Here is a 20,159-nt window from a genome sequence, read left to right as displayed (position 1 = left end):
CTTGTATTGCACGCTATTGTTCAGGGAAAAGGGCGATCTTACCAGTATTCTTCTCTTGCTCATGTTCTGGATACTCTGAAGTTAGTATTTACCAACATCCATATTTGTACCCAACTTCATATCCAAGATAAACGTTTCAGTCAGGATAGTAGAGGTCTGTTATCCGACCGCTTTTCATCATAACAACTACTTACTTCTGGGAGATACATCAGGGGTCCCTTAACCGAGAAATTTGAGTTTCTATTGTTATGATTCAAAGCACTTGGGAGCGAAAGGGCATTATTTACATGGCTTTTCACATGAATGTTCTGGCAGACAAATCACAGCTGAGAAGCATGAACGCCGATGAGGATAGGCCAAGCACATTCACATTCGTAATGTGTAGACTAGATCCATCTGATAGCTGTCCGGCTTAGTCGAGGCTTTGTTATACACACACCTTGTGGCCTGTAAATGGCGAATACACGTCTTCGGAGCAGACCTCCCAATTGGTTACACTCACCAGCCAGAAATATGTTGGCATATGATTAGGCAGGCAACAATTTGCCGACAAGATTGTCTTCTACATCAGATTTCCTTTGGTTGCAAATGCTCCATTAATATACGTATCTGTTGAACGAAGCTGAGCACTTAGTAACCCTGCAAGCTCAAATGCAGGATCAGACAACATAGTAAGAACAAATACTTTTTGTTGCGGTAAAAATGAAGGAAACAAAAAACACCGGTCACTAGCTAACTGTGCAATCGAAGACTAGTCTGAATATGAATGACTAAAGCGCAATACATGCACTCGAAAAAGAGCATAAATTATGCAATATGTGCATGCTTTGATTCAAGGGTACCTTAATATCCTGTTCCTTCCAGTGCGAGTCAGGTCTGGGAAGTTCCAGCTCACAACTTTAATAGGACCACGCAGTCAATTTGGTGCTATTCTTGGCTTGCATCATCAACCAATTGGTACCTTGATCTCACAGTCTGCATCAATTCAATTGTTTTTGTTATTATGTTCTCTTGGAGAAGCTTTTGGCATGAGTTGCGGAGTAAAAATAGCAGAGATACTCCCTCCGTTCCAAAATAGATGACTCAACTTTGTACTAACTTTAGTACAAAGTTGAGTCATCTATTTTGGAATGGAGAGTAGTTCTTAAGCAGAAGGCAGACTAAATGATGCAAGAAACCTCTAGAAGTGTGACGTAGTAAAAGTCTTCCATGTGCTGCATAAGAGCTGAGCCATCCCTGATTGAGCGAAGTAGATTTATCTCCGTCTGGAGTAGTTTTTCCACAAGCTGTGTCTCTCCTTTCATCTGGAAAGAGTTTAATATGCCCAACTAGTCAAATACAATTTGAGTAACATCAATTTTATTTAGCTATGCATTATTTTTTCTCTTCCTAATGTTTCATGCTTAAAATAACATATGACTATTTATAGGGTATGTTTGGATGGTGACCAAAATCAGCCATGTCAGTTTTTTCGCAATAGCCAAAAATTTGGCTCTTGTTTGGATGGTTGCCAATACTTTGGCATACATATGCCCTCCAGCCAACTATAGTTACATTTTTTTTGCTAACATTGACCAAAAATATTGGCTAGCCAAATCTTGGTAGGGTTAGCTTGGGCTAAAATCAAACGCACCCATATTGCTAAAAACTAGAATACAAATCTTCTCGTGGCATTTCCTATACAGGTAAACATATCAGCTTGTGGTTGGTAATCTGCAAGCAATGTCACTATGGTAAGGAGAAAAAGACACTCACAAATTCACTAACAAGCACGTCAGGGGTGTACTCGCCTATCTCATCACCTTGGTCTTCATCCAAAATTTCCTTTGCCTGTGTCAGAATACAAATGCAGTTCTAAGTTCGTGTGAAAACTTGAAGATATGAAGGATTAAAGCAGGAAATGTTGACAATACTTAACCAAATATACTATTAGAAAAAAAGGTGGATTGAAACTAAAAGGTTATACAAAACAATTTTACCAGTGCATCTGTTAGATTTCCACATTTAAGATAAACTGGTGTTTCCACATGGCAATAGCCCATAAGACGTGGCACTGTTGGAATGATATCTCGATGATTGACAACTCTCCAGCTATCTTTTACTTTCTGCATATATTTATCCAAAAAAAGTTCAAATTCAAAAAACAGGCTGTGATCACAATCTGCACTACCAACTTAATTCATATAATGATACATTTACACATGATTCAATACATGAAAACAGCCCTCCATGATTCGCAGTTGAATTTTAGCCTGTTTCTATTTAGTAAATGGTCTATGAATAGAGTTGCAAAATTCAGTTACCGCATTGTAGACATCAGCAAACCTTCTATTTCCAACTCTAGGAGAGCCAAAATTGTACACTGTCACGAATATAACACCATTCCTATACAAGGGGACATGAAAAAAATATGAGCATCCACCGAATATAAATTTTGCAAACTGCAGGACAAGAGGTAAATAGCATACATACATATCTTTGGTGTACTATGTTGACACGTTTATAACAGAAGCAAAAATAAGTTGGAAGCCAGGTGTTAGTTGTGCACTGTAAATTCTATTAAGCATTACGTGTTTAGCAAAACTTAAAATAAAATGAAAGAGCATCCTGACGATGCTCTCTTTCTTTGTTACATGGGCTAAGGTTTTGTAATTCTAGGGTGGGACAGTTAAAACTTCGTCAAAGCATTTTAGCCAAGTATTTGGTATCACTTAACTAAGATTGTCTCGTGTGTTAGATGTTTGACTGAATCTTCTTTCCACCTAAACCCTGGACTGAATGGAATCATATTGTCTATATGAAACAACAAGGTTATGGATCAAAATCTAAGTCAAGCTTACTTAGCCATTTGACTTGATGAAAGTTCAAGAGCGAGAAGGGTTGCCAGTGCTCCACCTAAACTATGTCCAGTTACGTAGACGTGCCACGTAGGTATGGTTTCTGCATCTTCTTCATCCCTACAGTGGAGAAATAAGATGCTCTATGAATAAGGTTAGCGAGAACTAATTGAAAAAAAGGATTGATAGCACAAAAGGTACAACTTGAGTTTTTCCTGCTGCATCATTTCGGACTAACTGCTACTTTAGTTTACAATACAAGAGATGCTTATTTTGTACTCCCTCAGTCCCAAAATAAGTGACTCAGTACAAAGTTAGTACAAACTTGAGTCACTTATTTTGGGACGGAGGGAGTAATAAAATACTCACATATATCCAATGGCGTGTCTGACAAGAGCCATGATCCTATTCCTAACAGAGTCATATGCGCTTAAGAATCCACTGTGAACCTAAAACATAATATGACATTAAGCTGGTAAGCTTACACTGACAGCAAACAGATAAACAAGTGAATGCAGAGAATATATTACTAACTTGAACTTCTTGTTTGAAGTCACCACCCAGCCTCTCAGGGTTTAGTCTGGAATCAACTTCAAAATATGCTGTGTTAAGTAAACATACAAGAAAGTAAAATACTCCCTCCATTCTTAAATGTAAGTCTTTTTAGAGATTCCAATAAGAGACTACATACGGAGCAAAATGAGTGGATCTACACTCTAAAATATGTCTATATACATCTGTATGTAGTTTGTATTGAAATCTCTAGAAAGACTTATATTTAGAAACGGAGGGAGTACATTTTAATGGTAGCAATTCTTAAAATGAAAACGCAGAAACTAATGGGGAAAAAACTGTGATGTGTTAACTCTTACCCAGCAGGGACAAGCATCAAGTCCGTTATCAAATCCTTCCACCTTGTCTGAGAGGACACACAGAAACCAAAGTAAATAAGATGGTAGATGGAGAAGTTAATTAGTACATATTTCATTCAGAGAATAGAAGTGGGTCCTTCATGTTATTATTGCATACTTGCTCAGTCCCTCGAAAGGCAACAACCAGTCTTCTTCGTGAAGAATCACGCCAAATGGCAACCTGCAGAGGTTTGTTAACATATGCAACACAACACAAAGGCAAGGAGACAGCAAAACTCACTGATGCCACAATAGCTAACGTTACTCACCTGTGTGTCCGTTGAAACATTATCCAGAAAACATATCTTCTCAAAGTCTGATTTTATAAAACTGGAACGCCCCATTGAAGTGGCAAGCATAGCCCATGCCTCCACAGCAGTCTCAGCACTTGCAAACAGTTGACGTGTATCATCTGTTTTCTGTGTATTTATGGACACTTCGGTGGATGCAACAGCAGCACCATCCTCATCAACAGAATCTGCAGCACCTTGTTCTTCTGCATTCGAATTATCTTTCTGGTTTGCTTCGTCTACTGAATCCTTGCCTTGGGATGAGAAGTTCTTAGAAAGAATCACCAAAGCTCCTAGTACATTCTCTGTTTGAGACAATACATCACGAGATACTTCATTAATGTCTGGAAAGGAAGCCTGCACTGCTTCTTTAGCAGGCTTTGTGCTATCTTCATTGTCAACACTGACTGTATGTTCAGGAGTTGTTTTGCTGCCATCACTGGTTGATGTATCTGCTGTCGCCAGTCCAGATTCTAAATATAGCTGTTCAGCCATTTCACGTGATTTTGATCCAAGTGAACTTAGCAGGTCAAATCCATCCAATTGCTTAGCCTCTGGAAGAGAATATCCAAAGTTCTTAAGAACATTTTGGTTGAGTGTTTTGGTGAAAGCACTCCAGAAGTACTCATCAGGTTCCTTCATATCGGTTGATGTGTTTCCCTCACTGTTAACAACGGCAGCAGTGTCTACAGGTTCACTCTGGGAATCTGAGTTCTCTCCAAAAGCTATCGAATCAATCTTCTGCTGTTGCAGTTCATCTGAACTAATAGAGTTATCCATGGATTCGTCAGGCCTTTCAGAAACCTCAGCTTCACTATCAGAAGACGATGGCTTTAGAAGGTTTGTGTCAGTTAAAGAACTCAGTTGCCCAAATGCAGATTGCACGAACTGGCTTGCATTTACAGTTTCAGATCCAAGGACCGTCCTAAGAGCAGATCCTAGGCTGCTCTCTTCAAGAAAGTCAGACACAAAAGGTGTTCTCCACCATTGTTTATCACGCTCAATGTCATCATAACTCTTGTATTTGACCTAGTGTGTTAATAATAAGAATTAAGATAAACCTGAAATCAAGTCTATGGCATTGTTTAAGGACTGAACTATTGATATACAGAAGATAACGTGTAGGCTGTCCGTATACCATCTTACCTGTTTGTGCTAGGAGAACAGCAGCAATGCATAATAGATGGGGATCCCTGATAAATATAAAATGCAGTAAACTACCAGCGAAATTTGCCTATGTACTCCTCGGTATACGACTATACGTCATTAGAAAGACCATTTTACCAATGAGTAGCCAACTGTGAAAATTATTCTGCTGGTTTTGCTTTTAGAAGGATGAAAGAAAAAATGGAGATTTTTCTTTAGGAAGGTACTTTGTATCCCTCTGGGAAACAAGGATCAGTTCACTATGGCATACACATTCCAAGGGAGTACAGCGATGACCAGACTAATTTTTTTCTTGTAGAGATCTTATTCTTACCTCCAAATCAATAGTTCCACCACCATCAGCACCAAGGCCTTCTAATTCGACAGTGATGTCATGTTTATTTCCTAAAAAGAACAAGGTTATCCCAAAAGTCTCCAAATGAATTCATATAATCATATTAAATATTATTGGAGAACATAATGTCTGATTGCACTAAAAGCAATGTTATCACATGCACTTGCACTGTGAAAAATGAACTGGCACGGCAAGAAGTTACCATCCTAGATCTATACATATTTTCATTTGGTCAAACTGCTATAACTGATAAAGTAGTTAGAGTGACATGGTTCCTCTAGGAGTTGCATACAGCCATACAGTGGTATAGATCAGCAACGCTGAATGCAATTGAGCAACATGTGCAGTCGTCACCACAGTTCCAATAACAGTAACTGTATCTGATCCAAGGAGTTCTAACACAGTTGGTAGATTGCATCTTGGACGTTTTCAAATGGGTGGTATTAGTAAGTTACTCTGATTTTTCAACTGAGACAGGTTTATTAAAATCTGCTCCCAAGTTGGTCTGGTTACAAAATGTAGCATTTTTCTATCCGATTAAGAGTCAATACTCCATAAGCACACACACACACACACAACAGATGGAAACTGTGTACGTCTCAAATTTCTTCATAGATCGGAAAATGGTCAGCTCAATTCCTGTATGGATTTTGGATTGGGGTCTGTACACACGACACAAGTTCCACTCAGAATGAGTAAAACAGCATCCATGGCCCCATATTGAAATACCTTATAATCACGAAAAGAAGTATCAAAGAACAAACTGTCATTTTTTGGGTCAATACAGAGAGTTACCATCACAAAGTGTTTCAAGATACAACCCAGCATTTCCCATTCGTTTGTGTGGGGTGATAAGGTTTGCATCCCAAGCCTCAACCTATTGAAAAAAATGGCACCAGATGCAAAAAAAGAAAGGCACAAATATTATCTGTGGTGATACCAGAATATAATGAAGTAGGTGATTAGAAGGAAAATTACAAGATGCATACAATTGGTTGATATGGCTATGTCACTTGCTATACAATGTAATGTATAGTTTGCTCATCTACTTGTTGATTAAATAGAAGAAATTTCGAATTTGCACCATGTACTCCAGTCATCTGATACCTCTGATTCTGAGTTAACCCCACAACAGAGAGCTGAGATTTGTATTTTAGTGTGTTATTAAACTTAGCAACCATGGAAACCTCACTGGTTCACTCTAAAGAACCAGATTCGGGATTATCGTAGACCTGAACAGTATTCGCTGACTTCCAAGATGCAGAACTATACAACAACAAAGATATTATCTAGTACACAGCTTAAAGTGAGTCCAATATCACTATGAGCTCACATTACTTCTTCATACCTGGAGTAGATTTTCTAGAGACGTCCTAATGTTAAATGTGAAATCTTGATTCCAGGTTGGCTCCTTCGTCCTACATTAATCAACTGCTGGAATCAGAAACTCCAGTGACGATGGAAAAAAATAGCGATCTCAAGTGTATCAAACATTTTATCAAGAAACCAACCCCATTAGGCGTGATATATATCGCATACATTATTTTCATAATATAAAGAGGAAATTTCCAACTCAAAAAGAAAGAGTTACTCACCCCCATTTAATTTGGCTCTTTGCAGTTTGACCGTTAAGTTGTAGAACTACATAAGGATCACTTGTACCCTGAAATGGAAGGAGAAGGAAGTTGTTGATGAAGTAGAAGAAAAGAGCTTCATGTAGCTTCATGTAATGGTAGTTAAAATGTGTAAACTACTGATTCATTCAGTAAATATGGGAGCTCTCAAACTTCTTGGGCCACTTATATTAAAACTGAGAATAGTATCCATAGATTGTCCCAGATATCTTAGATAACTATATTCAGCAACTGACAGTATATTTTTTACTATACCCATCCATTATTCAATATTCTCCGCAACGAAATAACTGAAGCGCCATGAACAAATAACATATGCAGCATATATATACTGAAGAAACAAACAGTAACTACTCACTAGCATATTCATCACCATACCCATGGATCCATTGCAGGAAGACTGTTGCCTTTCTTGAGCCTCACAACTAGTTGGCCATCGTATACTTCATGGAGAAACACACTGCAATATCCACCGCACCATTCACAGCATTTAGAGTGACGACAGCTTTCAAAATTGCATTGCCCTAGTTGGTCAGAACCACAAATACTTGCAGGTTGCAGCGCAATTCACAAACATTACGATCCGGTCTCTGTGGGGAAAGGATACGGCCACAACTTACTCGGATAGGAACACCGTCTGACACTCGGCCGCGTCCGTCTCGCGCCAGCCCGCATCTGCCTGCCAAACCAGACGAACAGAACGCTTGCCTCCATCAGCTCCCAGGAACACACACAGGATTTGTTGACGTATAAATATATTGCCTAGTCTCTTCCATCAGATCGGTCTTTTGGTTGTTCTCCCTCCATCCTTGAAAGAGTATACTTCCAACTTTGTTGGAGAGTCAAACTATTTGAAAGTTTGACCGAGTTTGTGAAAAAATATATCAATGTTTGTGAAACCAAATAGGTATATGATGAAAATATATTATATCATGAATCGAATGCTACTAATTTGACGGCATAACTATTGGTGTATTATTGTATAAATACAGTCAAGCATAAAGTTTGACTTCCCAAGAAAGTTGGAAGTACACTCTTTGAAGGACGGAGGGAGTATTGGTTAGAGCCTCCTTTGGTTCATAGGAATATTGTAGGAATTGCAAAGGATAGGAACTTTGTAGGAAAAATTCCTCCGGAGCCCTTTGGTTTGTAGGAATGGATTCCTATTCCTATGTAGAATAGGAATCAATCCTTCACATTTCAAAAGAAAAAAAACATTAGCCTAGACTCAATGGAAAAATTCTTAGGCTTCTTTTGGTTCATAGGATAAGATTATCATAGGAATAGGAATCTTGTAGGAAATGAGATGACATGTATCTCAAATCCTATGAGTAGGAATAGGAAACAAGATGTCATTTGGTTGACACCAAAGGAATTTTTCCATTGAGTCTAGGCTCTTTTTTATTTTCCTATGAAATGTGGAGGATAGGAACCAATCCTATGTAGGAATAGGAATCCATTCCTATGAACCAAAGGGCTCTAAAGGCAAAAATTCTATAAGAATCCTATCCTTTAGAATTCCTATGAAATTCCTCTAAACCAAAGGAGGCCTTATCCTATGCATCAAATCAAATGACATCTCTTTCTCTATAGGATTTAAGATGCATGCCATCTCACTTCCCGTGATTTTCCTATTCCTATTCCTATACTAGTGCAGTTGAAGGATGATGGGTAGAAGGGGGACAGGGGGCTCACGGGTGGGGTGCTGTAGGCTTCGAACGCGAAGCCGGCGAGCACGACGGCGAGGTTGAGGTCGAACTGCGGGTGCGGCTGCTCCTCGTCCCCGACCGACCCGTCGTCCGCGGGGCTCTCCGGGCCGGGCTTCACGGCGGAGGGCTGGCCGCCCGCGCACCTCGCCCTCAGCCCCGCCGACCTCCGCCGCCTCCCCCTCCTCGCGCCCCAGCACCTCACGGCCCGGTAGCTCGCCGGCGACGAGCGCCCGGAGAGGGACGCGATGGGGCACACGCTCGCGAGGGCCGTGGAAGCCATGGAATGGAAGAACCTTCTCCACTCTGCTGGTTTCGCCCGTGGATTCCAGTGTGCGCGCGCCGTTCAGAGTGGTGATAAAGAGGGCCTGACGTCAGGGGATCCGGCTCCGGCGAGGTGGGGAGAAAAGCGCGCCACGTCTGCGCTGCACCGCTCGGGGGCTGCTCGCTGGGCCCCATGATTTGCCAGCTTGGAGCTATGTGTGCTGTGTGTGTGGTCTGTCGTGGTCGCGAAGTCGGCAGGGCGCACGATTCTCCTGGCAAAACGAGCAACATATTCTTCCAGCATGTCTTTGTTAAATCCTACTCCCTCCGTTGACAAGAACATCTTTTTTTTTTTGAGAATGACAAGAACATCTTATATTTGTGAACGGATGGAGTATTTGTTTCAGCCCAAGCAGGTATGGTTCTTAGCGATCATGATGGGGGCATCATATTCGGTTCAGGTCAGCACTTGTTTTTCTAGGATGATGTGCTGGAAACGGAGATATTGGCTATAAAGGAAAGTCTCATTGTATGGGATGGGATTTGTGGCACGCGGGTGTGGGGGCACATAGATAGTGGGCCGTCGATCTGTGCTATGATTTGTAATTTTGTCTGTGTTTGTGTATTTGCTCTTCTATATTAGTAAGGACATATCTGTATTTGCATCGTAAATTGAAAGTAAAAGTAGTATACCTGTTTCCATGGGACCATTTTTGAATGTACGTAACAAGTGTCCAGTAAAATGGAAGCCTTGTGTTAAACCGTTCAATGTGTTCTTCTCCCAATATATCCTTGATGTACCCTCTGCATCTCTTCTTAGAGCTCTTGAAGTACCATCTGCTTCTCTTCTTAGAACTCTTGAAGTACCAACTGCTTCTCTTCTTGGTACTCTTGAAGTACCATCTCCTTCTCTTCTTAGCAGTCTTCTAGACGAGAAGGATCCAAGCTATTCTGTTACGAGTCACTCAGAGACGACAATGACAAAACAACAGTACGAGATGTATTACCGAAAAAGGCTTTCACCCCACTTTATAGATAAAAGGAAACCACCACAGCCACAAGGTCCAACCGATGTTCAAACCGCACGCGCGCGCGCGCGCGCACACACACACACGCAACCATAGTACAGACACACAAACACATAGTACAAGAGGGTTCTGCTAAGGGCACAACAACTCAGCAATCCCTAAAGAAGAAAAAACAAGTGCGGTAGCCAAATCCTCGAATGGCTAATCCGGCTTTGGGGGTGGTGGAGGAAGCGGCAGCGCCAAGTGAAGAGCCATCGCGCGGAGATCTGCAATGTTGATGTTGATGGCGTCTCGGTCTTGGGGGCGGCTAAGCGGCCTTCAAAGCTGCAAGTAACCATAGAATTTGAAAATCGCGTCACTGGCACGGCAGAGGGGAACACGCTGGATGACTAGATGACTGCAGACGGTCCAGAGCGTCCACACGAGGACCCCGATGCCCAGCCACCTAATGTGGCGAGCGTGGTGGGGTTGCCTCGATTTCCTCGAGGAGGTCGGGGAAGTTGGTGTTGCACCAATGCCCACCCACGGCATCATGGAAGCAGCTCCACATGAATTGAGTCGACACACACGAGAAGAAGATGTGATTCGAGTCCTCAACTGTCCCACATAGGGGGCATAAGTCGTCTCCAGGGCCATTGCGCTTGAGCACCTCCACGCCAGAGGGGATACGGCCCCAGATCCACTGCCATAGGAATATCCGAATTTATAGGGGGAATCTATTCTCCCAAACCTGGGTAAAGACCGTGGGGGCTGGTGAGGGCGCAATGGCCTGATAAACGGACATGGTGAAGAACCGCCCGGAGTGATCTAAGCACCAAGAGATATGGTCGGAGGGTTGACCACCACCGGGGGTGGAGAGCGATGCAATCCAGGAGGTCCTGCCACTCGGCTAACTCTGTTGGACCAAATGGCCTTCTGAACGCAAGACGTCCTAAGTCAATAAGGGCCGTCTGGACGGACACGTTTGGAACCACCGCTATGGAGAACAACACTGGCAACCGGGCGGCAAAGGGGTGATCCCTAGTCCACATGTTGAACCAGAATAGGGTCGAGGAACCCTACCCCACCGTAATGGAGGTCCCGATGCGAAGGACTGGGAGTAGCTGAATGATGGACTGCCATAACTGTGAGCCACCAGACCGCTGACAAAAGGCAGGCGGTTGTCCGTAGAGATATTTGTTCCGGATGATGTCGAGCCATAGGCCGCCCTCTCCATTTGCAATACTCCATAGCCAGCAGGTCAGAAGGGCGATGTTCATGCGTTTGGGCAACATGATCCCAAGTCTGCCCTGGTCTCTAGGCTTGCAAATGTCGGGCCAGCTCGCCATATGATTTTTCTGCTTATCTCCTTCCCCAGCCTAGTAGAACCTCGCCTTATATTTGGCAATCTCATGATGGAGGGTCTCGCGAAGGCTGTAGAAGCTCATGATGAACAGGAGCCAGCTAGAGAAGGAGAAATTAATGAGCACCGTCCTCGCCGCCTTAGACAGCCACCAGCCCTGCCAGGGTTCGACGCACCTTTGCAGCTTGCTCACCGTCAGGCGGGGTCGGCGGAGGAGAGGCGCGGGTCATTGATGTGGATCCCCAAATAGGACGTGGGGAAGGTACCCAATTGGCAATTGAGCCGATAGGCAATATCTTGGGCCTCGGCAGGCAAGTATCCCGTCACCATCACTGCACTCTTATCAAAGTTGATCGAGAGACCCAACATCTGTTGGAAACACAGCAGGAGGAATTTCAAGTTTGCGGTGTCCTCCGTGGAGCTGGACACCATGATAATGGTGTCATCAGCGTACTGCATGAGGGAAACCCATCCCCTCCAACTAGGTGAGGCAGAAGGCCGTGGATGTGTCCTGCTGCCTTAGCCTTGTCGAGGATGGCGGCAAGAGCATCAACAACCATGTTAAATAGGAATGGGGAGAATGGATCGCCCTGTCTCACCCCACACAGGGTGGGGAAGAAGGGGCCGATCTCATTGTTAATTTTCACCAAGGTACGTCCACAGGACACCATCTACATCACGCGAGTGATCCATCTATTGCCGAATCCCTTATGGAGGAGGACCTCCTGAAGGAAGGACTAGTGGACAGTGTCATAGGCCTTATGGAACTCAATCTTCAGGAAGACCACCTTCTGCTGTCTAGCGCGAACCTGGTGAAGGACTTCATGAAGAACGAACACCCCATCTAGAATGTATCGACCTTGGACAAAGGCTGATTGGTTCGGATGGGTGATGTGGTCTACTAACTGGGTCACCCTATTGGCATACACCTTCGCCATGATACGAAGATCACATGGATCACCGTTATATGGCGGAACTGGCGAATGTCCGAGGCCCCAGCCACCTTAGGGATAAGAGTGATGATCCCGTAGTTCAACCAAGCTAGATAAATCGCGCCGACGCAAAATTCCTCAAAAAGCACCATCACCTCTGGCTTGATGATATTCCAGAAGGTCTGGAAGAACTTGACCGAGAGGCCATCTGGGCCCGGAGCAGACGCTAGACGTATTCCAGAAGCTTATCTTAAACAGGTTAGTCGATGTTGTATCTTTGATGTTCTGCGGGTTTCGTCTTTGCACAAGTTATGAATATGGTTGCTGGTATTCAATCTTTTTCTTTTCTTTTAGGTGCTTCTACTACTAGTTTCTCCTGTTTCAGAAACTCGGATCTTTGGCTTATCGAATCTTGTTAGTAAGGAAAATTTTGGGCTCGGATCTTAGAACACAAATACTGATGTACATATGTAGTTTACGAACCTAGGATGTGATTGTAAGTATCGAAAATTAAAACTTAGAAACTTTGGGGCAAGTACGTCAGTTACAGACACTAAAACTTAGGATATTATGTTAGTTACAGAAAGTGAAACTTACAACACATGTACTCTCTGGTACCCTTAGAAGAATGTGGATCACACGGTTATTCAATATTTGTACAATAACACAAATTGAATATGGATTATTACATTGAAAATAAAAATAGATGCACTTAGATATGTATGTAAAATTGAGTTCGCGAAAAAAGTTAGTAAATTTAACATGATTATTACATACAAGAATAGAATTACATTACGAACTTAATTTCTGAAACTTTAATTGATTTATAGATATACTACATAATTTTTTGACAGACTTGAATGACTGATAGTTCGCTGTAAAATTAAATGTATGCATTAGTTATAAAATTTTCAAGTTAACTTATGCACTCGTAAAGTAGCACGTGAATGTATTTCTTAAGTTGCATGGATCAGTAAATAATTTAACTGCTTGTTTCGGTCACTTGATTCTAGTTTACTTGCCATGCTTGGATAAGGAGGCTAGATAGGCTTTGTCGTATTTTTAGCAATCCAACGCTACAACACGCTCTACCCCTAGGGTCTTGTTTGCCAAGAGCGTTGACGTAGATCGTGTCGTTAGTACAGGTGATTGTGTTAGCTGGTTGGTAAGACTCTTAGCGCTAGCGTATGAACATATGACAATGCTAATGCCTTCTAGCAATAGAGGGTTGATTGAGCCTGAGGAGGGTATCTTTGATCTTTGCGTAGGGCTCAACAACTTTTGCAATTATATGATTCACCGACAGCGATCGGCTGCACGCGAGAGGGCTCGGATGGCTCTGGCATGCCTCAAGGAGTATTGGCATGCCTCAAGGAGTATCAAAAGGATATGGACGTTCACGACATCATGTGGACGGAATTTGATCTAGATCCCCTCTCACAGGAGGTTTGTATGCACGCCTTCAGAGTAGTGAAGTGTTGCGAGTACAAGGAGATCTTAGACATTTCATGGAGAATTGGTTGGATGCCTGGATTAGATGTTTGTCGTGTTATCTTAGTATGTGACGGCTTGGATGAAAGGTTGTTTTGGACCGACTGACTATAGCATACTGCACCTGGTTGCTTTTATTTTTCCATTCTTCTGTTGTCTTGATGTTGATGGTATCCGATCCTATTTTACGATCATAAACTGAATGTTTATGTTTGTAAAACCCCATGGTTGGTTCATAGCTAAGGTCCTTTTATTTTCTCATCTGTTGGAGATGCTTTAGGAATGCTAGGCTGCCATATTTAAGGTGCAACAATCCAATTGGCCCTTCTGAAGGTGAGTAGCATGTAGGTTTACCCGACACATAGCTTACTCTAGAGTCATCTTCACTGTGTGGCTAACAACTTGATAGGAGGTCGAGGTGGTTGACCAGTTCAGCCGATGCAGCTACATGTATGACATGTTTTGGTGCTAGCGACCAATTGCTTGATTGAATTGAGATTAGGCTGAGTAGAAGTTGTCCAGCACAAAGTCAAACAGAGCAAGGATAGCATCTTTGAATATTTGATTGTCGTACCAATGATCCCACAACAAAGAAGCCATCTCCGAGCTTACACTTCATGCTAGCATTAAAGGACAATGTAATAGCTGGGAAGAAGACATTCTTCCCTAATATGAAGTTTTCTATGATTTCCTTTGCCAGGACCATGTGTTGCTGAGCAATGGTTAATCTACTGCCGCTTAAAGAAGAGTTATAGTTGTACTACAGGGAGAGAATTAAACTGAGACTCAAACCCCATCTACTCAGGGTTAGTCAATTATCCTTTACATGAGAAGGAGCACAGATAGCGATATCAGGCGAGAGCCAATGACCAGCCAGACATGCACGACCGAGACACACACGCCCCAGTACGCGTTGGGCAGCGAAGGGCTGATATGGTAGTGGCATGACGCACTTGTGTCCGTCAAAGTAGACCCTCCTCAGGAACACCCAGCCACCCAAGGAGGTGAAATTGCCCGGGTCTTTCTCCAGTATCATCTCCGTCTGCACGTTCCCATCCTCTAGTAGTATCTCGTTGTAGTTCCTGATCCCCTAGAACATCCCTGAGTCATCTACAAACCACACAATTCTTACCCACTCTTGCTTCATAGTATTATACTACTAGTTAACCCTGTCGAAGATTGTGTGCTTCAGTGGCGGAGCTTGACAGAGATTGTTGAGGGGGCAAAGCAGAGTTAGTCGGTTAAGGGGGGGGGCAAAAGGACAAATTATGCTTAAACCATGATAATTGTTAAAATTTTAGTTTAATAACTAATGATATTTCACATAATTTCTCTAGGGTAGGGGGCCATAGCCCCCCTAGGTTCTATTGAAGCTCAGCCACTGGTGTGCTTACTAATGGTGATAATAATGATATTTCACATAATTTCTCTAGGGTAGGGGGGCATAGCCCCTAGGCTCTAGTGAAGCTCCGCCACTGGTGTGCTTACTGATGGTGTCATACTGGATGAGGGGCTGGTAATTAAAACTGAAGACTTGTGTCAGCCTACGGAGATTGGGTTGTTGCACCACCAGATTCCATCTGTTGACTGCATCATAGTTCATGACTGTCACCTTCATCCTTGAGTGTAGCTCTACTTCACGTGCCAGTGCACCCGGATCGGGTACATGTGCTCCGTGCAGATGATCTGCCATGTCACTGCATGCCACCAAGCCAAGAAAGAGTCATCGCTCTGGCTCGATGCACAACGCGTCACACGACAGTGGATCATTGGTAAGAAGAAAGAATAAAATTCTTATGCAGAACTTGTTCGTGCCGCTGCTCGTCGACCTTGGACATCATCGCGGGCACATTGGTGGCGTTGATGTAGGTGTAGCCCAGCACGCCGATGCTAAAGGCGGTCGACATCTTGGGACCGTCGTGCTCGTCGAGGGCGAAATTGATTATCCAGTTGTTCTGTGTGACGGACAACATCTTGCCTCCATGACAACAGCTGGTGGACTACCTGTTGTATGATGCTCCCGGCGGTAGGTCCACCATGATCAGTTGCTTCTCACAGAAATATGGAGGGGCGCCATTGGTAGCATGGAAGCTAGTGCAGTTGCCCTTCTCCTTCGTTTCTACGTCAGTCATGAACGAGATGAACTCACGCCCGGCCCACACCCAGCTCAACCGCCACCCTCGGTGCTCAATGTGGCGGTACAACTGGTAATTGTCTTATGAGGGATATAAGGTTCATAACATGGTGTCTTATGAGAGTTATATCAAAGACTGGTATACTACAGTGTAGTGGTATCCTGGATCGCTGCAATGCGGTTGGAAATAACAAACCACCTGTGACGGTTCGAGCATTTGAGGCAGTTTTAGAAACCGATGTCCACTGTGCCGAATATTAGCGACACATGCTTTGAGGCAAATTGTTGCTAGTCCATGTAGGAAAACCTCCTACAGAGCCAAATTATGTACTAGGGTGTTATAGTTACCATACTGATTATGCTAAAGTTATTAGACCGCCCATGCAAAAGTTACTAGATTACTCATACTAGAGTTACCAACATACTGTGTTGTAGGTTGGAACCCTAAGATGGATCTTTTCACACTTGGAGGGTGTCGGGGATATACCCCGCGGTATGACCCGACCGGAAGTATGACCCGGCTAGGACTTGGTATTTCATTGATGACCCGACAATTTGAAAGACGGCAGATCGTAAGCCAGATTGTAAGCTGGCAGATTGTAAGTCAGATTGTAAGCCGGTAGTTGGTAAGTCAGATTGTAAGCCGGCAGATTGTAAGCCAGATTGTAAGCCAGATCGTAAGCCAGATTGTAAGCCGGCAGATTGTAAGCCAGATCGTAAGCCAGCAGTTAAGAAGCCCAAGATGTTAAGAAGCCTATGGAAAGAAGCCCGTGAAGAGAAGTCAGAATAATTTAAGTCTTAATACGAGTTGGACTCTACATGTAAACCGCCCCTTCAACTTATATAAGGAGGGGCAAGGCACCCCAAGAGGGGAGGTGGAATAATCGTTAAGGTTAGACACAACTAGGAGAGCCGGTTTACGGCGACTCCCTCATGAGCATAATGAGACCTAGCCACAAACAACATGTAGGGTTGTTACCGGATGATGTTTCCCGGGGCCCGAAGTTGTCTAAACCCTTGTCTTGTGTTGCATATCTCGATTCCGATCAACCCCTCTCAAGATACCACATAGATGCGTTGGCTTCACGACTAAGTACTCACACTAGGACATCTGTCGTGACAAATCCACGATAGTTGGCGCCCACCGTGGGGCTCGCGCATGGTGGTGTTGAGTTCTTGGAGAGATTTCTCTAAAAGGGATCGAGAAGTTTGCAACTTTCGAGATGAAGGAAAGATTGGTTTTGAAAGGATCTACATCAGCTTTAAGTTCGCTAGATCAAGATCAAGAATTTTTTATAGGCATCAGTTCAATTGACAAAGATCATCAGGGAAAAACCTGAAGATTTAGCGTCAAGCCGCCGCGTTCATCAGCAGGATCGATCTGCCGTCATCAGACGAACTAAACCAAGAATACTTGGAAAAAGACCCGGACGTGGGCGAGTCAAAACTGCCACGACTCAGAAAACCGGCGATGACCCCTGACTGGCCTTGTTCCTGCCTCCGACTCCGATCTGTCAATTGCCAAAAGAGTCATTTTTGCCATCATGTTGAGCCGCCCGTACGTTTATGAGCCGGCCGCGGTTACCGCGACCGCAAGCCGCAATCCACCTGAGTCGCCGTGTTCCAGTATACTATTAGTATTATAACAGATGACACAGCAAATTAGTGCAAACTCATGACACACGCCAGATCCGCATCAACCATCAGTGGATACAAAAAAGCTAGCACACGGGTCAAAACCGCACGAGATAGAGCCAGAGTCGCAGACACAGAAGTCCGAATTATCATCGCGGTCGGATAGAAAATCAGTTCGTCCTCCACATACCCAAAAATATACAAATCCAAGATTTATCAAAGACATCAAGGGCGACGTTTGGGTGTTTCAGTCAAAGTGTTAACGATCTCGGTGTGGCTCTAATCCCTGTCTTTCAAACAACTTATGATGGGAGTTAGGAGTACAACCCGCAACAGCACTGCCCGAGCCGTTGAAGTCGTCGACCTCGCGTTGATCTGCCCTCGGCGCCACTGGTCTCCGCTCCCAAGCCCAGCTTGAGGCACCGTCCGATTCAACCACCCGGTCCCGCTGCGAGCCGCCGTTGCACCGGCCTTGTCTCTGAACTATCCCTCCGAGCAGCTCTCCGCCGGATTACTCCGCCGCGGTCGATCGCCTCCACCTTCATCTTAAGCCCACCTGTCGCAAGCCGCTCACCTTCCGCGCCCGTGGCATTGCGTCGAGCGCTGACCTTTCCACCGCTCGTCAACCTGGCCTGTCTCAAGCCGCCTTTGAGTCGTCGCCATTGTCACCGAGCTGCCCCAGCCAGGCGCTGCCTACGAGCCGTCAGGTCTCATGGCTGCTACTAATCTAAACCGTCCCTGCGCTGAGCCAAGCTGCTGCCTGAGCCTCTGTCCGTTGAATCGCCCGGGCCGCTCGCCTGCCGAGTCGTTGTTCCACTTTTGGTGTGAGCCGCCCTCAAACGGGCCTCGTGGTGAGTCGCCGGCCTCCGCTGCCGAGCCGCCTCGCCGCGGATCAAATTCGCTGCGGCCAGGCCAAGTCACCGCCGCGGATCCAGTGACCCGCCACAGACACGGATGGTCCACGACTCGGATTTCTCCTGCGACCGTGCCTCGCGGAACCACTGACCAGCCCGTCTTCGCCTTCGACCCGCCACGCCAAGCGCCGCTGTTACACGCTTTGTCGGCTCACTGTCGCTCCTTCTGCACATGGTGTGGCCCGGCGTCCCCTTTTACGACGAGACGGCTCGTGGCCGTGTCAAGACGCCGGCGCCCAAACTCCACTGCAACGGACATGTCGTCGCCGGTCTGCCTCCGATGTAACTCGCTGTGGCTCACTTCGGGTGCCATCACCGCTTCGTCAAACTGCCCAAGCAAGCTGTAGCTATAGCTTCGCCTTTGCAGTGACCCACTTCCACGGCCGGTTCTCCTCTGTCACCGGTGTCAACCGCTGCGGCCATAGTTTTGACCATGAACCGCCCCTGCTACGTCCGCGGTTGCACATTGAGCCGGCCAGCTTGGCCCCTCCGCGACCGTCTGAGCCGCTGTAGCTGAGACCCGCCACGACCTCAAGTCGCCGACCTCCGCCGGTGTGCCTCCGCTGCTGAGCCGCCACGTGTGAGTCGCCGTTTTTTGCCTATGAGTCGCCGTTCCACGACCTGCCACAGCGGCAAGATGATGAATCTGCAAAGTGCTCCCACGAAGGTTAAATTCATCAAGTCGCCACCATCGAGCCGCCCACTATCACCGCTGCCGCGGGCCGCTGTTGCTGTCACAGGTTCAGCCTCGAGTCGCTATTCCAGCCACTACCCCGCCGGGTTACACTTCTGCCACGTCTGCCTCCACACCGTCGTCCACCCGCCCTACTATTGCGTTTTGGGCCGCTGACTGCATCGAGTCGCATAACGCCTCCCGACCGCTGTGCCTGGAGTCGCCAGCCGTTTCTGCTTCACAACCTGTCGTGGCTTGTTTCGTCCGCTGCCGCTGAACCGTCCTCGCCAGCGCGGCCTCGCTGAGCTGCCTCTGCCTGCGAGCTGTCCTCGCGGAGCCGTCCTCGTCGAGGCAGTCCGCCTACTGCAAGCTGCCACTGGCCTCTGCCCCGCGAGCTGCTCGCGCCGCCTTCTTTCAACCTCACTCCGAGGACGCCCTGGCCGGTGTGCCTTCACTCATTACCAATTTCGCCGAGAGGGTTTCTTCAACTGCAACACCTGCCGGCTATAAGACGCCGCCGCGGATTCAACCCGCCGGACTTCGCCTCCATGGACTCTTCCACCGCGAACCACCGCTTCGCCAGCACCTCTCCCTCGCTGTGGTTCACCCTTCCACCACGGACTCACTGAGCCGCCCTCGCTCAAACCCACAGGCCGCCCGCGCCGGACCTCCCGATGACTCTGAGGCCGCCACAGCTGTGCCTCGCCGGCATGCCCTGTCACTGCCGCGCCTTCAAGCCTACACCTCATCAAAAGCTGTCCACGATGTGAGCTGCCCTCGCTGGTGTGCCGAGCTGCTGCCGCAGCCGCTTCTGCCTTGCCGAGCCGAGGCCGCCCCTGCCGTCTTGAGCCACCCGCGAGTCATCAT

At 45.6% G+C, this 20,159-nt stretch overlaps 1 protein-coding gene across 5 annotated transcripts; it reads right to left on the bottom strand.

Moving 5' to 3' along the window:
* Positions 1–71: 71 nt before the first annotated feature.
* LOC125538982 lies at positions 72–9,257 on the bottom strand. 5 transcript variants are annotated; one of them, XM_048702313.1, is made up of 19 exons: positions 8,869–9,254; positions 7,794–7,852; positions 7,552–7,633; positions 7,135–7,202; positions 6,888–6,957; positions 6,335–6,416; positions 5,519–5,589; positions 4,018–5,067; positions 3,867–3,929; positions 3,710–3,756; positions 3,372–3,417; positions 3,207–3,286; positions 2,841–2,957; positions 2,304–2,385; positions 1,980–2,105; positions 1,756–1,830; positions 1,179–1,304; positions 843–975; positions 72–639 (listed from the first exon to the last, which is right to left on the bottom strand). In XM_048702313.1, exons 1-18 carry the CDS (start codon positions 9,160–9,162, stop codon positions 928–930), a joined length of 2,586 nt encoding a protein of 861 aa, XP_048558270.1. In that variant the 5' UTR covers positions 9,163–9,254; the 3' UTR covers positions 72–639; positions 843–927. The 5 variants fall into 5 exon arrangements, with proteins under 5 accessions (XP_048558270.1, XP_048558271.1, XP_048558272.1 ...); XM_048702314.1 differs by having other exon boundaries at positions 72–609; XM_048702315.1 differs by lacking the exons at positions 7,794–7,852; positions 8,869–9,254 and having other exon boundaries at positions 7,532–7,639.
* Between the last annotated feature and the right edge of the window lie 10,902 nt (positions 9,258–20,159).

The sequence above is a fragment of the Triticum urartu genome, chromosome 2, assembly GCF_003073215.2.
Source record: "Triticum urartu cultivar G1812 chromosome 2, Tu2.1, whole genome shotgun sequence".
NCBI classification, from domain to species: Eukaryota; Viridiplantae; Streptophyta; class Magnoliopsida; order Poales; family Poaceae; genus Triticum; species Triticum urartu.
This window is presented reverse-complemented; position numbering and strand designations above follow the sequence as displayed.

Excerpts from the sequence above, each read along its gene's own strand:
- LOC125538982 (XM_048702313.1), bottom strand. The coding sequence starts at position 9,162 with ATGGCTTCCACGGCCCTCGCGAGCGTGTGCCCCATCGCGTCCCTCTCC. Across the intron at positions 6,958-7,134 it reads AAGAGCCAAATTAAATGGGG|GACGAAGGAGCCAACCTGGA; the intron begins GTGAGTAACTCT and ends TGATTAATGTAG. Across the intron at positions 976-1,178 it reads ACTACGTCACACTTCTAGAG|ACTGTGAGATCAAGGTACCA; the intron begins GTTTCTTGCATC and ends GAATTGATGCAG.